The following is a 19,198-nucleotide window of genomic DNA, read 5'->3' as shown; positions in this document are numbered from 1 at the left end:
TCCATTTTCTCATGACTGCATCAGTTTCAACTTGCAATAAATAGATGATGAAAATATTTGACGTTCAATGCAGATGCCAGCAATTAGGTTTTGTTTTGGTTGGGTTTTGGTTTGTTTCCATGAAAAAGCAAGAGTTCACACCTGAGTATACAGAAAGGAAGTAGTGATGCTGCCAGGAATCCCAAGTATGAAAATGATACCAAATAAGCTCTCACAATGAGAAAGACTCTTACCAGTAATGCAGGTCTAAGTTATAGCATTATATAAAAGTTTGTATGTATCTGTAGCGTACAGTATATACTTGGCATTGCTTTTTTGTAAATATTAATTGATTTGATTGTTATAACAACTCTGTGGGGAGAATTGTATTGTTTCCCTCGTGTTCCAGAAGACACTGAGGCTAGAGAGATTAAAAAACACAGACACACAGTGAATGTTGTAGAGCTATGATTCAAACTTGGAGATCTAGCTCTAGCATGTTATTCTGCCTCTTAAGCAAAATCAGAAATTTCAGTGCCTGCAAAATTGGAAAACATTCCTGTCTTTTGACCCAGTGTTTTTATAGTAATAGTTAGTTTGTATTGGTAAAGATATGGGTCCAAAAATTTTCAATGAAGTGTTATTTCTAATAATGCTTATGTGTGCATGCACCTGTGCAGGTGATTGCAAACACACACACACACACACACACACACACATACACAAATATCCACCCAGATATCCATCATTAGGGGAGTGATTAAATTATGCATATCCATCATCCTGGGAAATGCTAGGCAACCTGATACAAACTATGAGGTAGAAGAATCAGTATGCACACAGAAAGAAGACTAAAATTGGCTGAGGGGAAAAAAATTTGCAAAACAATGTGTGTAAGACCATTTTTTTTTGCAAAAATACTAATGATAACGGTGGAAGACGAGGAAAGATTACTAGGTAATGATAGAAGGAAAACCAGTGGTAGCATGTGTGCTAAATAACTGCTAATTCTTTCCATTGGCATATGATACAATAGGGTACATGTGTTTTCAGTGTTTATTTAACATGTATTTTTTGGAAGTCTGCTACATACCAGGTATCAGATGTTGATGATACGCATAGAACTTATATTCTAGTTAGAGAAGATAGAAAATTAGCAAATAAAAAGATTAACATTTGGATTTTGATAAGCAGTCTGTGACTTTTATAACAAAAATACCTTTTTTTAATTAAAAAAAGTGGAGACCATTACCAAAGAAAAGGGAGGGAGGTTCTAGGAGTGTTTGAAGCTTTTCTGCTTTTTGGAGGATTGGTTGTGAGGTAAGAGCCTGGTAACCAAAATAAAGCCAATGGAATGGATCTAATTTTAGGTCCATCAGTTCAAACAGTGATCCAAGACTTATTTAGATAGATGTGTTCTGGGAAGTAATTATTTTTGGTTAACTATTTATACATGGAGATGAATTGAATATTTTTGTGATTCTTGTACTTTTCACAAACACTTATTTTAAAAAAAATAGAGACTATTTTGTTTCCTTTATTAACCTTCCTACTAGGAAAAGCTCATCATAGAAAACATTGTATTACTATGTGTTTTTACATTTAAAAAATTATGAATTCTCAAATAGATCAAGCTAATTCCTTTTTTATGAAGTCATTGGTAAATTAGGAGTTAATGTCAGATGGACTTTTTCAGCTATTCATCAATAATTATTGTTTTATTATAAATCTCAAATTTTACACTGCTCAGAATTATTGGCTTATAATACAACATAGGAGAATTAAGTAATGTTGGAAAATAGCATTTTTCCCAAGACCACATTAATTAGTGTTTTTTAAGTTCAATCTTTATGCTCTAATTTTAACAATTTAAAATCAAATTAAAACTCATCTAAAACAACAGAATCTCTTACTGTTTATATTAAAAATGTTATTCAAAACAGTACGGACAGTGCTCAAGTATGAATTAAACACTAGATGCTTTATATGTTCCAGTGACTCTGATCTCAAGAAATCTTAGTCAAAACAGAAAGGTTGAAAACAGAAAAATAGGCTGGGTGCAGTGGCACATGCCTATAATCCCAGCACCCTGGAGGCTGAAGCAGGGGGATCCCAAGTTCAAAGTCAGCTGTAGCAACTTTGTTTAATCCTGTCCCAAAATAAAGAATAAATAGGGCTGGGAATGTAGCTCAGTGGTAGAGGGAGCCAAATCTGAGTGATTTGTAGTTTGTTACCACTGATAGATACCCTCTATGCTTCCCTAACCTAAGTCCCTGAAAAGCAGGGTTAAATATTTAATTATTTAAGTCCCTAAGTATAGCTGGACTGAGTACCTAATGGGAACACTAAGTGTCTCCAGGCTAAACTGCTGGAAATTCAGAACCTCTTCCCCTGCAGCTTCCCTCTAAGTCACCTCAGTGGATAGGAGATGCTGCTTCTTGCCAATTATGTTTGCCACAGAGGTCTCATTTTTCTAGCTTTGCTTTTCTCACAGCCAGACCCAGATAACAAGCAATTGCTTCTTGTTAGGTAATACAGGTAGGAAATTTAAAAACCTTTTAAAATAAAAAGCACATCATCAAAACCTTGAGTCTGTTATTATGGATGGATATAAAGGAGTTGACATGTGCCATCTTCCAAGGATATTTGAAGTTTTCATTCTGTTTTTGTGTATGTACACACACACATATACACAGGCACATACATATACTTATATCTGTGGTTATCCAACCATATGTACACATCATGTTGTACTAAATTTACCTATCTGTCCCCTTTCATTATTCAGATAAGTATATAAATTTAGAAATCATTGATTAGATTTCTCATACCAAAGTTGAAAACAAAATCCAACAGAGGTGAAAAATAAAGTAAAAATACCTGCAGTTATTTACTTGTCAGGCAAGAGAGAGCCAATAACAGAAGCACAGAATTCAGGGGTCTCTTCAGACTGGAAGCAGGAGTGATAGAAGTGGAGGAATGGGTACATATTAGGATATTAACCTAGGAGATATTCACAAGGACTAAATTGTGGTGAGTTAAGAAGGTAATTATAAAGTTTCTCATGGGATTGATATGATTTCTATCATATATGATATGTTAGTATACAAAAGTTCAGGCATAATTTTCGAAGACCTGTAAATGGCTCGTGGTTCTGTAGCAGATACTTCTCTATGCATGTGCTTGGCACTTGATAGATCTCTTTAATCCTCTGAAAAGAACTACATAACACCAAGTAGGATCTTGCAGTCTGTGGAGAGCATTAGCTCAGCCATTCTCTTAGATGTGCACAGTGAAGATGCCTATTCTACAGCCAAAGGACTGGCAGCTCAGACAGGTAGATTTGCAAACATTGAGCAAATATTCATTCAGAAGTCATGCCTTAGGCTTTATTGTTCCCTAATCCAGCCTCCAAATAGACTCACCAGTTCTCATTTCTTTGCTTTCTCTGAAAGAAAAAAACCCAAATATTGTATTGCTTACTTAGGAATTAGAGAATTCTTAAATGACCATTAAGAGGTTGTGCACACTATTTCTGAGCTCTGAAACCAGGATTTATATTCTGAGCAAACAGCATCACTGTAGTCCACCCAGGTTACCCGATTCATATTCCAGATTCTTTTCTTCTTCTTTGTTGCTTTTATTATGTCTCACTGACTTTTTCTACACTTAAATACTTCATCAAGTTACATACATATCAAAAAATATATAAATACCCCAAATGGCTTTAAAAGCACTTAGAGATTGCCTATTTATAGCATCCAAAATTTCTATGACAGGATTCATGTACACAAAAAAAAAACCAAGTCTAGTAAAATATAACTTTATGTATTGTGTTTAAGATAATCATTAATTTTAGAGTTCCATTGACAGATCGCCAAATTTACGAAAAGCTACTCTAATTTTCTTTCTAAAGCCCCCAAATAAAATGAACAGAGGATAAAACACACAAGATATTGACCATGTCATTGATCTCCCCTTAATCTCTTCCTGATCTCTGTTCTCCAGGTGGGAGAGTTCCGAGCACATGCTGCAGAGTGGACAGCCAATGTCACAGCCGAATTCAAAGAAACCAGGAGGCGGCTCAGTGTGGAGATTTATGACAAGTTCCAGCGTGCCACCTCCATTAAGCGCAAGCTCTCTGCAGAACTGGCTGGGAACCACAACCAGGAGCTGACTCCTTGTAGGAGGACCCTGTCAGTAAATCACCTGACCAGTGAGAGGGACGTCTTGCCTCCCTTATTGAAGACTGAAAGTATCTATCTGAACGGTTTGACGCCACACTGTGCTGGTGAAGAGATTGCTGTTATTGAGAACATTAAATAGCCTTCTTTTGGAAGAGCCTTAGGCGTAGCCATAGGTGAGGACTGCTATCTGCTCTTTATGACTGTTGCTGGTAGCATTTTAAAAATTGTGCATGAGCTCACAAGGGGAAGCAAATAGATACACCCATCACGGTCATGTACCATCAAGAGAATTGGGAATGCTGAGCCAGCACTGTCTCTCTGATGATGCTTGTAAAATGGTCCACTTCCTTTGATGAGTGGAAGGATAAGCAATGTCTGATGCCTTTTTATGGCCAGACTGTTTTCCTCCCCTTTTTCCTAATGTGCCATAAGGCCTCAGAATGAATTATAATTTGTTTTTTGGTAATAATGTAGCTTTGAAGGATCAGTCCTTAACTTTTCAGGGTCTACCTAACTGAGCCTAGATACGGACCATTTATGGATGACAACATTTCTTTTTGTAAATGGCAAGAAATTCTTATGCAGCCTTTTACCTAAGAAATTTTTCTGTCAGTGCCTTATCTTATGAAGAAACAGAACCTCTCTAGCTAAAGTATGGTCTCCCGTTCCCTGCCCCCACCCTAGGCTCCCCTCTGCAGTCTTTTCCCCCCAGTACTCCTTTTTTGAATACCATACCTTGCTGGAAACAGTGTGTTAAGTGACTGAAGTGGTGATGCCCGAAGAAGAAATAGATGCCAAATTAGAAAGACATGGAAGCAACACTCAGAAACTCTAGCATTAAAGGCACTGCAGAGAAAAGAGGTGCAAAGATGGGCCCTCTGAGTATTTATTTGACTCAGGTACCAGTGGTACATACATACAGTGTAATAATTACCAGGCTGGTAACATTGGCTGCTCCCAACCAGTCCCTTTATCCCTGGCAGTATTTTGGAATATTTGAAAGTTTATCATTTATTAATAACTATACATTTTTAAAGGCAGAAGAAAGTAAGTATATATATATACATGTATATGCGTATATGTATACATATATATATGTATTTATATGATCTGACCGAAGAAAGCTGTTACATACATGTATTACTAGAGGTGATTTTAAACAGTTGGTGCAAATTCATTCTGATGAAAAGAAAGTAGCAAAACAATGTGTTAATGGGTATTTGCTAATAAGCATTTTACTGCCAGTTTCTACTTGCTTTTTGATATATGAAAGACTTATATCACTTTCTTTCCTTGACGGCTTTTGCCATACGAGGGGAGGTGATATACAGTGAGAGGAGGGCGCAGTCCAGCCCTCTGTGGGTACCTTTGGAATTGTGACTGGGTGTGAGAACAGAAGTGGCAACTGGAATCACTGTGATTTTGCACATGGGAAAATGCAGAGTGCCGGCAGAATTTGTCTCTGACATTAGAGAAAACGCTGTTATAGCACAATTTAAATCTTGAGAGTTATTTTTTTTTAAATAGAAAGGCTGATAATTCTTTTGAGTTTAATTTTATATCCTGTAATTCTTTGGATGTTTCCAGGATTCAGAGGAAAATTCAGAAAAATTTACTGTGCTCAGTAAATCGCTACCCTTTCCTTTATTTTCATACTCAGATCTGCTGTACATTGTATATATAATTTTTGAAATGCATAAAGAAAATGATTTCCCTATATATAATTGCAAAATTGATTTACTTTGTTTTTGAGGGGGGTGGACATATCTGAACAAGCAGCATTCAGATTAGACTCTTAAACAAATAAACCCAGGATCTTTAAAAAGCAAACTAATAGACAGTTATTTTCCAAAATTTACATTTAAACTAAAAATGTAAATATCCTGTTAACTTGTTAAAGGTACTTTTATAAACCTAAAAAATTCTAACCAAAATTTTAGGAAGTCAGGCTCTTTTAGAAAGAAAGCTACATCCATTTCCTCAACAACTGTTCTGAAAGTTCATATGGTGGAATGCACCATGTATAAACTGTGAATTGTATTGACAAATAAAGTTTGTAATGAAAGACAGCATTTTCTGAGTCTCCTGCTTGCTGCTGAGAATCTAGATCTGATTCTGGCTAAGTCAAACTATAGGATGTCACTTTTCATGCCTGACTTTTTGTGGCATCTTCATTCACAATATTCAAGAAATATTTCTGATGCAGTAATGCTTCCTTTGTTAAATCACACAGAGTGTTCTTTTTTGGAGGCTATTTATCTAAATAAATATGCTAGAAATTCATTTTTGAAATATGATATTTGAAATAATATATATATCCAAGATTTTTTCCATTATGTCAATATTTTATCACTGATGGACCTTGCTTCTAAAGTAGCCTGAATGCTGAACACAAGTAACTGATTATTTTTTGTAGGAAAAAGGAAACCAAGCATCCTGATAGTATAGAAGCTCACATAAAGCAGTCATCAACCAAAATTTTAGACCTCATACCTCAAATATTGGACTCCTTATCTTGTCAGTCTCCTTCATAAATTTACTGATTCATTTTAAAACAATTTGATGTTCCCTAAATATCTGAAAACCCTTCCCAACAATATTCTTAGGATTGGGGAAAATTTACCAAAGCCTAGTTAATCAATAATTACTTATATCTCAAACTTTATTTGATTTACTCTATGGGGAGAACACTGAAAAGGATTTTGACATAGTCTGGAATTTCTAGTGTGTTTATTTTTTTATTGGACCCGTATAAGAGTAAAGAGTTTTGCCTTGAAGGACATTTGAAAAAATAAAATTAAGTACTAGAACCAGAAAGAATTGAAAACTCTCTGGTCTGTATTCTTAGACATGGCTCATAGACAGTGCCCTCATCTACCCTTCAGCACCTAAGTGTAGAAGTAATTCTTTTAGAAAACTTTCAGGGTTTTTTTGTGGAGATCTATATACTTTACTCTATGGTTTATGCCACATGCCTTATTTTCCTCCGCAAAAATATATCATTCTTGAAATGCAGGAAAAAGTTAAATTTCTGAAACCAAAAGGGAATTGAATAACATGCTTTTTGGCTGTCAAAGTAAAGGAGGGCACAGTTATAGGGCTTTCTCAAATTCCAAGGAACACGTGACATATAAGATAGACCAAATTCCACCTAACTCTGTGTCAAAACTCAATACATTTTTTTTTTATTCTTAAAGCTGGAAGTTCAAAAAGACTTAGGGAACAAGGAATGCCAAAAATCAAACTTAAAAGATTCTGAAAACTTGAGATAGCTATTTTTGCTTAGGAACTAAAGGTCTGGATCAACTTTTACTTTTTTGTCTGTCTTATTGCTTTAAATTTTTGATGTTCTCATAAAATCATAACTTATTTGTGGTTTGCATTTCTTATTAAAGTGTGAGTATAAATTTGTTTTGAATAAAGATGTCTCTATTTGAATCTCATTAACTATTAAAATTAATATATGATTTTTGCTTTAGCATGAGTTGACTGAAATGTTCTTTTACAGTGAAACATACTGGCTTCTGAACGCGCTTATGTGTCAGTTTCAAGGTAGCATGCAGTAACCTGGTTACTTTTGATAGAAACTTTGGAGGTAACTTATTTTCATATTAATAAGGAAAGCATCGTGAGCTCCCTGTTTTTTGCATCCACAGCCCCAACTCAAAGGTCAATGTCTCTTCTGTTTTGTGATATTTTTCCACCCATCAACTACTCTTTCCTGAAAGATGGGATTGGTTCCAAGAACCAGGAATTGTAACTCTGGTCTTTTGTTTTGACTCAATGCTGTTTGTTCAATAAAACCCAGCTTATACTATTTCTAATATTCATAAAATGATTTATTATTTCCTTAGTTTAGCTTTATAAAACATTTCTACTTTGTCAACATGTCTTAATTTATTATTCTTTTTTATTTTGATTTGGTATGTCTCTTCAAAAGAGTTCTATGCATTAATTCCAAACTTACTTCCTACCTAGTCTTCATTCTGTATGTTTTCTATACTTAGTCTTGAATTTCTCTCTGGCTTCCAGGTCCACCTGGAAGCCAGAAATATTCTCATTGAATATTTCCACTTCTTTTATTTAAATTCATTAATTTATTTATTCCAATTAGGTATATATGACATCAGAATGCATTTGATTCATTGTCCATAATTGCAGCACAACTTTTCATTTCTCTAGTTGTACACCACGTAGCGTCATACAGTATGTGCAATCACACATCTACCTTGGGTAATGATATCTATCTCATTCCACTATCTTTCCTACCCCCATGCCCCCTCACCTCTCCTTCTTCCCTTTTGGCCAATCACAGTTCCTCCTTTTTCCCCATGCCTCCCCCCTCTGCATTTTGGATCAACATCCACTTATCAGAGAGAACATTTGGCCTTTGGTTTCTTGGGATTGGCTTACTTTGCTTAGCATGATATTCTCCAACTCCATCCACTTACTTGCAAATGCCATTTTTTATTCTCTCTCAATTCTGAATAATATTCCGTTGTGTGTACATACCACAGTTTCTTTATTCATTTGTCTATTGAAGGGAATCTAGGTTGGTTCCACAGTTCAGCTATTGTGAATTGAGCTGCTGTAAACATTGATGTGGCTGCGTTACTGTAGTATGCTGGTTTTAAGTCCTTTGGATATTTTTACTTCTAAAAGGTACCTTGACACACCCAAGAATCACACCATCTTTCCTCAACCATTGCCCTCTTCTGGTGTCATCTATTTCTGATAATGGTACCACCATCCGTCTTCTGAGCAAATTGTCTTTGATATCTTTTTCTTTTCCTCCATTTTATGTCCACCTAGCACTAAGCTCCAATGACTTATAGCCTACATAAGACTTAAATTTGTACCTCTCCATCACTGTTGCCTTATTCTAAGCCATTATCTTTCCATTTTTGCTATTTTTGTATGCTCCTGTTATTTCAATGTTCTATTTAATATGCAAATTGGATCATATCATTCTCTAATTTAAATATACTATTCACCTTTCATTATTTTAGGAGTAAATCCAGAATCTCTCAAATGGTCCAAAGTCTCTTTTGGTCCACTTTATGCCATCTTCTCCATACTCACCTTATATCACTCTATACCTCTCTGTACCTCAGGCTATTGGATTACTCTCTTCTGTCCCAAGTTTATGTAGATGTTGGTTGTTCTTCTTGCCTGGGATGCTCACTCTTTTTTTACTCCTCAAAACCTTTTTCAGTTAACACACTCCTGCTCATTCTTCAGAACACAGCTCAAGAATCACTTTCTCTGATATCTCTTATACGATATCAATTCAGGTACACTTCTAACATTCTCTTTAGAATTCTAGTCCTTTTAATCAGCTTATGGTTAGATATTAATCACTACTTTTATTTGATATTATTCATGTCACTGGGTTGTAAATCATTTATATTAGCTTACTATTTTATTCCCAGAAACTAGCAAAGTACACTTAGGAGGTGATAAAAAATGTATGGGAAATGAATGAAGATAAATGCAGGTATTTAACTGTTTTAACAGTTTGAAGTATCTTTGTGTATGGTATTCCAATTTTTTTCAGCTGCACATTAATTTGTTCTCTTCTGGTAGCTTATTGGTAAATGTAATATACAAACAGGAGTTACTTCTAGTAACTGACAAGCTGGTGCTAGTTACTAATTGTGTGAATATTTTAAAAAACAAAGTCAACTCTTCCATTAGGGAGCATTATTTGGCACTACACATTCTTACTTTTTGTCAACAAGAGGTTTGTTATTTTCATTTCCAAGTTTTTACTCACAGTAGATACTATCAAAGCCTTCCAATTACAATTCAATTCTAATTTCACTTAGAAATAAACTTCAAAACATATTTGAAAATACTAGTAAGTGGGTGTGTTTTATTGGTAGAAAGCTAAATGAACATTTATTGACTTTGTCATATAAAATCTAGCTTTTTCATGCTTAAACAACTTTAGAAGCAGTCTGGGAAGTAATCCATTATTTGGACCATTTGAGCTGTAACCAGTAGGGAATATTAGTCATTTACATGATGTAAATTTTAAATTAACTCAGAATATTGGTTTTAATTCCATTGATGTTCAACTTTTGTAGGTGGTAACACTTTTTGAACTATATAATTAATGGTGAGTAATATGTACTCTATTTTGTCATAGTCCATTTTGATAAAAGCACCTAGACACTTAAAAATATTATTAACATTAGAGTGTATGTTTCTGGAATTTTATTAGTAATTTTTAAAACAAACTTCACTAAATGATATTGTCTGGTCCAAATTCAAATTTTTGTCATTGACCAAGTGTTTCAGTGTTGGGAAGATACAACATCACAATACTGTCAAGGCATCTAAGTAACCCATCTTGTTTCTTAGGTGAGCAATTCGGGGATGAATGAATGAAGGATGACATTGTATGTGCAAACTAAATATTACCTGCTTATGGTTTACCACATCAACATTTATCAAGAGCCTTTACTGTGTCACTCACTTCAAATACTAATCCAAATCCATATCAGCTCTCTAGGAAGTGGAGAGCTGTGGATAAGACAGAAATGAAGACAAGTGACTAAATACACAATAAAAAAAAAAAGGTGTGCAAAGAACTACTAGGAGTTCTACGAGTACCCTAAAGAAGGAAAAGCTATGAATCTTGAGTTGAAAAAGGCTTTGGAAAGGAACTCATATCTGCATGATATGTAGAAGTTCACTGGATTTCATATATATATGAAATATATATATATAGATATAGATATACATATATATGTATATCTATATATATACATATATAGGTATATAAACATTTTAATGGATTTTATATATATATATTAAAATAATTCATATATATGTATATATATATATGAATTAAAACACTAGGCACTAATGTGTTGTTTTTTTGTGGACTGAACAGAGGTCTCTGGCATTGGTGCAACATGCCTGAGCCCGTAAGATGTGGAGTCGGCCAGCCTAAGTTCAGCCTTCTGCCCTTCCACACTCTATACAATTTTCCTTTGTTGTTTTTCAACATCTAACGCCTCATTTTCCTCATAGATAAAATAAAGGTAACATGAGTTCCAGTTCTTAGGATTATTATGTGGTTTAAGTGAACACATACATGTAAGATGTTTACTGCGATTTCTGAAGTGTTCCAAGGGATCAACAAATATTTGCCAATTAGAACACAAGTGCTACAACTCATAGTAATACACGATATATAAATAAGAAGAATGAAGGCTGGAAGGATTGATTGGAATGGGGTGGTGAAGATGTCCAGCTGCCAGGCATTGGGGTGATAAGTTGGGACAAAGAGCCAAATTTAAAGGAGCAATCAATCTTGTATTCACTTACTCAGAGAACAAATGAGAAAGGCACAAGTCCCCAGTGTTCTACTCTCACAGCATGGTGTTAGGTGGGAGTCGAATGACCAGTAATGGATGAGTGGAGCAGTCTCAGTGCGGAAAAGCCCTGGTAAAGTTTAGACCTTAAATGTTCCCCAAATGCCATGCATTGAGGGCCTAGCCTATGACAGAATTGAGAGGTTATGGAACCTTGAGGAGGTGGGGCCTGGTGGAAGAAAGTTAGGTCATTGGGAGCATATCCTTGAAGGCGACATTGGGACTCTGGCCCCTTTCTCTCTCTCTTTCTCTCTCTCTCTCTCTCTCTCTCTCTCTCTCTCTCTCTCTCTCTCTCTCTCTCAGCTGTGGTGAGGTGAACAGCTCTGCCTCACCATACACCCCCTGTCATGATGTTCTGGCCTCACCACAAGCTCAAAACAGTGGGGCCAAATGACCATGTACTGAAACCATCTTTCTTCCTTTTTAGTTATTTATCTTAGTTATTTTGTCACCAAGACAGAAGTTGACTAGTATATCCTATACCCAAGGCTTCTGCCTTTTCATAGACCTTGGAGGCTGCAGGTGGGGAAGGTGGAAAGGGGCAAGGAGTGGAAATTGAATGATAGTGGAGAAAAAGTGCATCAACTGAGGCTCCAAATGTAGAGGTCTCCAAATGGGGCTCCTAGGCCTGAGTTCTTGACTACAGCTCCTCCAGAAAATTATAATACATTGGCTGTGCACTGAGTCTGGTGTGGAAAGGGCAGCTTCCCCCACCATTCCTGCCAGTCAAAGACTCAAAACTGACTGCAGTTAAGTCTAAAAGATCACACACAGCACTCTGACCTAAAACCACACTGCTCAGACTCCTTTTTTCTGATTAGGAACATGGAACTGGGAGAAGGCAAGAAAAAGCTTGAGGAAGAGATGGATGTTTTAAATTTAAACTATTTGTTGGATCTCCACAGTGAGGACCCTCTATAAGGAGCTAGAATACTCATAGGAGCCTGAGTCAATGATCCCAGGTACAGAAATGAATGTGGGTATATCTGACATTAGGAATGCTTCATGTTAATAAAGAGAAAGTAAAGTCAGTAGAGTTGACATGATTGTTTTTAAAATCCCTCTCTAAATATTAACCTGGTCTTGAAAGATCTATGTATGTCATGCATATTTCATTGCAGGTAAAAAAAACTGATTTAAATAAGAAAGTCTTAGAACATTTTCCACCCAATGTTAACAAGGCATTTCTTGGTACTGTAATAATTACTATGCACATTTTCTTTATGGTAAGCAGTTTTCAACAGCAAAGCATATAAGTATGTGAATTTTTTTAACCTTGCCAATATTATTTCATTTGGTGTTATTACTTTTTGCATATATTCCCAAGACACAGTCTTCTCTTGAAAAGAGAATTATAATTAACTCATGCAGTAAACTAGAAAACTACAATGAAGAAATACATGTCAGCACCAGTAGATTCTGTTGATGCCTGAGCCAGGCGGCCTTTTCTGGTTCACTGGCCCCCTCACTAGCTGCTCTGTGTAGCTCTACCCTTTATTGGAGGTGATGCAGATCAGAAGCCACCCACAGGGAGGGTTACACAGCTCCAGCCCCACCCTAATGTGGGCAACCCAAGGTCAATATTTGATACAAGGATACCAAAAGGCAAATACTTTTGCCTTATGGTGGCCCTATTTCTGTCTTACAATTTACAATCTGGAGCATTCAGTGGGCCTTGGCTGAAGCCAGAGTCTAAAGGAGACCACATCCTTGCTTAGAGCCTTCCTCTGCACTTTTTTGTTGCCCTCACTCAGTTTCTTCGTAGTATACAACCCCAAATACCACATTTATCTGAGTCAAGGGCTCAGGCTCTGTTTTGAAGACAATTGTAGAAATTGTACATAGGAACAGAAGTTCAAGGTCTATGGTAAAAGAAATTAAATTTTAAAAAAATTGAGAAGTGATGACCCTGAACCACTTATGTGGCTTTTAGTTTCTGGCAGCTAAAGTGAAAAATGAAAAAAAGGAAAATTTTCAATGATTTGTTTCTTATTGGCCATGATAAGGAAGTATATCCATGTTTCAGGACAGAGTTCTAACAATAAAAATTTTATACAGGGTTTATTGGTCAGCTTTTCATCCCTATAACCAAAATATCTGACAAGAGCAACTTAGAAGAGGAATTGCTTATTTTGACTTGCAGTTTCAGAGATCTAAGTCCATGGTTGGCTCACTCCATTGTTCTAGGCCAGAGGTGAGGCAGAACATCATGGTAGAAAGCTATAATGGGGGAAGGCTGCTTATCTCATGACAGCTGAGAAGCACACAGAGAGATAGGAAAGGGATAGGGACAGGTCTAGTCCTCAAGGGAGAGCCAGATATAGCCCTAAACAGAGAGACAAAGGCCATGCCCCCAGTGACCTACTACTTCGAGTCATGACCCACCTTCCCATATCTTCCACCACCTCCCAAAAAAGTCATTCAAATTATTAATCCACCAAATGGATTAATCCACTAATAATATCAGAGCCTTCATGATACAACCATTTCACTTCTGAACATTGCTTCATTGCTTACATGAGCTTTGGGGGTTATTCTAGATCCAAATCATAACACAGGTCTTTGTACAGATAACACAAAGTGGTTTGGGGTAACCTACACATAATATACCTGCACACACACACACACACACACACACGCATGCATGCACACAAACACACACAAACACACACACACAAAGTTCCAGTGATCTCTATGAAAGTTCCTATATTAATTCTACAAATATAATGGTATAGCACCAATTTTAGGTTGATGAAAACATTATAGGTCAAAATAATAAAATTCAAGCATGCATTTTTCCGGCATATATCCTTACAAAGTACTGAATTTCCATAGTATTGTTTGACAAGCTTCAGTGTCACTAAGAATGACCAGAAACTTGCTTAAAATGTAAGTTTCTAAGTCCCATCATCAGAGAAGCATACTCGTCTACTAGTTTGTTCAAACCTACTGTATTAGGGTTCTCTAAAGGAACAGAATCCACAGGAAGTATAATTATAGAAAGGGGATTTATTAGGTTGGCTTACATGACCAGAAGCTGCATAGTCCACAATGGCTATCTGCAGGCTGGAGAGCTGTGCAGGCCAAGAGGCTGAAACCCCAGAACAAGAGGACTCAACAGTGCTATCCTAGTGTGAGATCAAAGGCTTCTGGAGAACAACTGGCAGAGTCTGCTTTGGAAGAGTGAAAAAGAGACAGTCTGACATCCTCAGAGGATTGTAGCAGCAATCAAGAATCTGTTCAAGGGCTGGGGTTGTGGCTCAGGGGTAGAGTGCTTGCCTAGCATGTGTGAAGCACTGGGTTCAATTCTCAGCACTACATATAAAAACAAATAATTGAAATAAAGGTCATTCAACAACACCAAAAAAATTTTTTTAAAAAGTCTAAGAAGAATCAAGCTTACAACTGCTGCTGCTTCCTTGTTCTTCCAACTTTTATTCCATCCAAGCCATCATGCTATTGGATGATGCTGCCCATGCTTTGGGAAAGTCTCCATTTCAGTTGGATATCCCACATGCCAATCATTCCTAGACACACCCATAAACCTCTTAATCCTTGGTATATCTTAATCCATTCAAGTTGACAATTCAAATTTACGGTTACACCTATGGAATTAAACTGATGCTGAAGGAGGCTGCCTTCAGCTCCTTCTGTGTTGACTTAATTCAATTCCAGTACCAAACACAGAGTTCCTTGAGTAGGTTTAGACTGAGTGAGCCACTGTGATTCAAAATTCTTACATTGCTCCATCCATGGATAGCCATAATAACCAAGGGAAGTGGTCAGTTCAACTGCAATTCAATCTGCTATTCTTGCCACAGGTCTGCTTTACTACATTTGAATTTTGGAGATAAGTAGCCTAGGAATAAACTTTTCTCAAGACCCTTTTACCTAGAGACTCATGTAAACTTTTCAGCCTTTCCCCACATGTTCTCAGAAGAAGTCTGTCTGATGCCATGGAATAGTTTGCCTGTAAAGGTTTTAATCTTATCTAAATTCAAATAGCAATTGCCTTCAGTAAAATGAGGCTCTTTCAAAGTTTCAGCAGAGGAAGCACAAACACATTTCCTATTAATTTGTGGATGCTGTCCCATGATATGGCTGAATTATAAAGTCTTGATGTTTACAGCATGATAAAGTCTTACAACCAAGCTATGGAACAGGCCCAACATTAGTTTTCATGAATTATTTTGGCAAAAGCTCTTAGCAAAACAATATCTTTTTAATCAGACCCTGATAATTTTGCATCAATTAGATGTAGCTGTGCCCTCTTCACAGTATGAAGAGCAAAGATTAGGGAAGTTTTAAACTTTTGCACACCAGTAAGCTACAAGCATCTGGGCTTTTTTTGAATTTCTCTAAATTGACTGCTTTGAAATTGTTCCTTAACTAGACGAATCAGCTTTCTCATTGATGTGACTATAAAGTATCAAAGCTCCATGTGAGCTTTTCCCAAAAATATTTAATGAAGCACTATCTTTCAAAATACTTGGGTTTGGGGGAGGAGTAAAGTTTTGTGGTAAAAAAAAAAAAATTGGAATATACTGTATAATATGTCCTATTCCTTGAAGATCCACAACTAACTCAGGAAAACTAAAACTTGAGAGCTCCTACAACAATCTGTATTAGTTAAATAATATTAAAATTAAGCAAATTACAACAGGCATTTGTTATTTTGCAATGATTCTACATACCAGGGATCCAGCATGGGGTCTTACATGGGGCTGCAGTCCTACTGTTGTCCAGGGCCTGAGACTACATCAGAGATGGCTCTCCTCATAGCTGTTGGCAGGAAGCCAAAGTGCTTCACCACATGCCACTATCCACCCTGCCTGAGTGTTCTAAGGACATGGCAGCTGGCTTCCCACTGAATGAGTATCTAAGAGAGAGGGAGAGAGAAAACAAGAAGCCACGGTGTTTTTTTATGACCTAGTTTCTGCAGTTACACATAAGTCACTTTCACTTAAATTCTACCCATTAAAAGTAAACCATCAGGCCAAGCTCTTACTGGAAGAGAGAGGAAGTAGAATGTACATCCAAAGTATATATACAGATCTGTTAGACCTGATCTTCATGAAACCAACTAAACTTAATTCTACATTTAAGAAAGTCATATTTGATTTCAGATGGAAGCTTAAGTTTTTTGATAATGTGAGCTAATAAAATAGTTTTGGGATAGATCATTACTTATGAGAAAATTCATAACCCATACTTTGCATACTTTACAAAGGTAAACCTTGCAAAGAAAAGGAAAACTGGGTATCAGAGGTATAGGATATATTTGTTATAAATGAAATGTATTCCATATTGCTGAATATTTAAGCATGCCATAATTACAAATCATATATATATACTTCACCTTCAGAAAATATGTTTTAATATGAATAGTATTTTAACATGATCTTTAATTACCTTCTGTGTAATGAAAAACACGTGATGTGTTGATGTGTTGAGAGTTGGAAGAGTTTGCTATTCACCTCAAGCATAAACTCTGACAATACTATTGGAAATACAAATATTCTGTGTCACTCCTCTCCTACTTTAGGTGAATACATAGTCCAGCAGAGAGAATATCAAGAATGAGTAGCTTAATTTTTATTTCCAGGAGCTTGCTCGCTTGGGCAAAGCAGACAGTGTAAATACCTGTATTTGCCATAGAGTGTCCCTCTATTTCATGGACCTGGTCTAGAATTCCTGGCTAATTATTCCACAAATGTTTGTTTGAAATTATATGAAAAAATGTGAATATTTCAATAAAAACCATATGCCAAACAAGTCATAACTTAACTGAATAAAACATTAATTTCATATATTATTGGACATTTCTGTGGAGAGGTGGGTGGGTCCTGGGATTGAACCCAGGGCCTCACATATGATAAGCATATGCTCTACCACTAAACTACTTCCCCAGTCCCTAGACTTCATTCTAAAGAGTCTATCAATTCATTACCCCTTATTCTTAATATACCTAATATACCACATCATACCAAAGATTTAAACAAATGATTACTCCAGGCTTTCAGAACTTATTTCAGAATCCTACATTCTCATTTATTTGTTAGACTAGATAAAATTGGCTTATAACAGTTCTGAAATAACAACTGATGATTTTTAAATGGAATTTCAGTAAGATATATTTAAAAAGGAATACACAATACGAATAGTATATGCCACCAGAATTATGAAGACACTGCTAGATTTGCAAGAGGAAAAGCTCATCTCAAGTTTCACAGAAGACTTCATGGAAGAGTTGATATGTGAGATGTAATTAGCAAAGGTGGTGAGATTTTGACATTAAGGAGAAGTGGATGTTTTTGGAATCCATTTACTCCTTCCACCTTTTACCCCCACATGCAAAGATCATCATATCAGCTTGTATTTTATCTCCTATCTAGAGAATAAGTGTTACTATTTGAGTTGGCTAAGACTCCACTATGAAAACAGGGTAAGATATGCAAAAAATGTATTTAGGAAGATACTTGTATTTATTTCCCAGAGTTCCTGTAATAAAGTATCACAAAATGGGCTTGAAACAACATAAATTTGTATCTCACAGTTCCGGGATTCAGAAATCAGAAAACAAGGTGTGGGAAGGGCTATGCTCTCTCCAAGGCCTCTAGGGAGGACTTCCTCATCTGTTCTGGCTTCCAGTAACCCCAGGCATTTCTTCACTCCTGGCATCATAACACCATGCCTTTGTTTTCACATGGTCTTCTTCCCACTGTGCTTTCCAAATTTCCCTCATATTATAGCAGGAGTTATACTGGAATGAGGGGCCACTCTAATGAACATGACTTAATTACATCAGCAAAGACCCAATTTCCCAATAGGGTCACATTTACAGGTACCAGGGGTTTAGGATCTCCATGTATCATTTTTAGGGACTCAATTCAACCTGAAACAAGACTTATGAAGAATAAATGGAGAGAGAGAAGAAGTAGAAGAGTATTCCTATTGCAGTAATTGGTACCTGTGAAAGCGGGTAAAGAAGGATAGATTTGGTAGGAAGAACCTCATATCTCAATATAGTTTTAAGAAGATTCTGGCCAGCCTGATAGGGAATATATATATATATATCAGTTTCTTTATCCATTCATCTGTTGAAGGACATCTAGTTTGGTTCCATAGTTTGGTTATTGTGAATTGAGAAGCTATAAACATCTCATTGTGTGGCTGTGACACTGTAGTATGCTGAATTAAAGGCCTTTGGGTATAATCTAGCATGAGACAGCTGGGTCAAATGGTGATTCCATTCCAAGTTTTCTGAGGAATTCTCCATACTGCTTTCCACAATGGTTACAACAATTTGCAGTCCCACCAGCAATGTATTGAGTGTACCTTTCCCCCCACATCCTCAGCAAAATTTATTGTTGCTTGTATTCTTTATAGTTGCCATTCTGACTGGAGTGATATGAAATCTTAGAGTAGTTTTGATTTGCATTTCTCTAACTTCTAGAGATGTTGAACATTTTTTAGTGAAAACTACAGAACACTAAGGAAAGAAATTGAAGAAGACCTAAGAAGATGGAAAGATCTCCCATGCTCTTGGGTAGGCAGAATTCATATTGTTAAAATGGCCATACAACCAAAAGCATTATACAGATTTAATGAGATTCCTATTAAAATTAAAATGACATTCTTCATGGA

General features: G+C 36.3%; 1 protein-coding gene across 4 annotated transcripts in view; it reads left to right on the top strand.

Annotated features, from left to right (window-relative positions):
* The window catches only part of KCNK2 (potassium two pore domain channel subfamily K member 2), a 199,791-nt gene extending 192,108 nt beyond the window's left edge, over positions 1 to 7,683 (top strand). For all 4 annotated transcript variants that reach the window (XM_081299759.1, XM_081299760.1, XM_081299758.1 and 1 more), the window contains one exon: positions 3,988 to 7,683. In XM_081299759.1, coding sequence (XP_081155885.1) covers positions 3,988 to 4,305 — 318 coding nt within the window. In that variant the 3' untranslated portion in view covers positions 4,306 to 7,683. The remainder of the gene's footprint in view (positions 1 to 3,987) is intronic.
* Positions 7,684 to 19,198: the final 11,515 nt, after the last annotated feature.

This window comes from Spermophilus citellus (genome assembly GCF_964194105.1).
Source record: "Spermophilus citellus genome assembly, chromosome: 6".
Taxonomy (NCBI): Eukaryota; Metazoa; Chordata; class Mammalia; order Rodentia; family Sciuridae; genus Spermophilus; species Spermophilus citellus.
The sequence above is the reverse complement of the archived record's forward strand: the minus strand, read 5'-3'. Positions and strand labels throughout refer to the sequence as shown.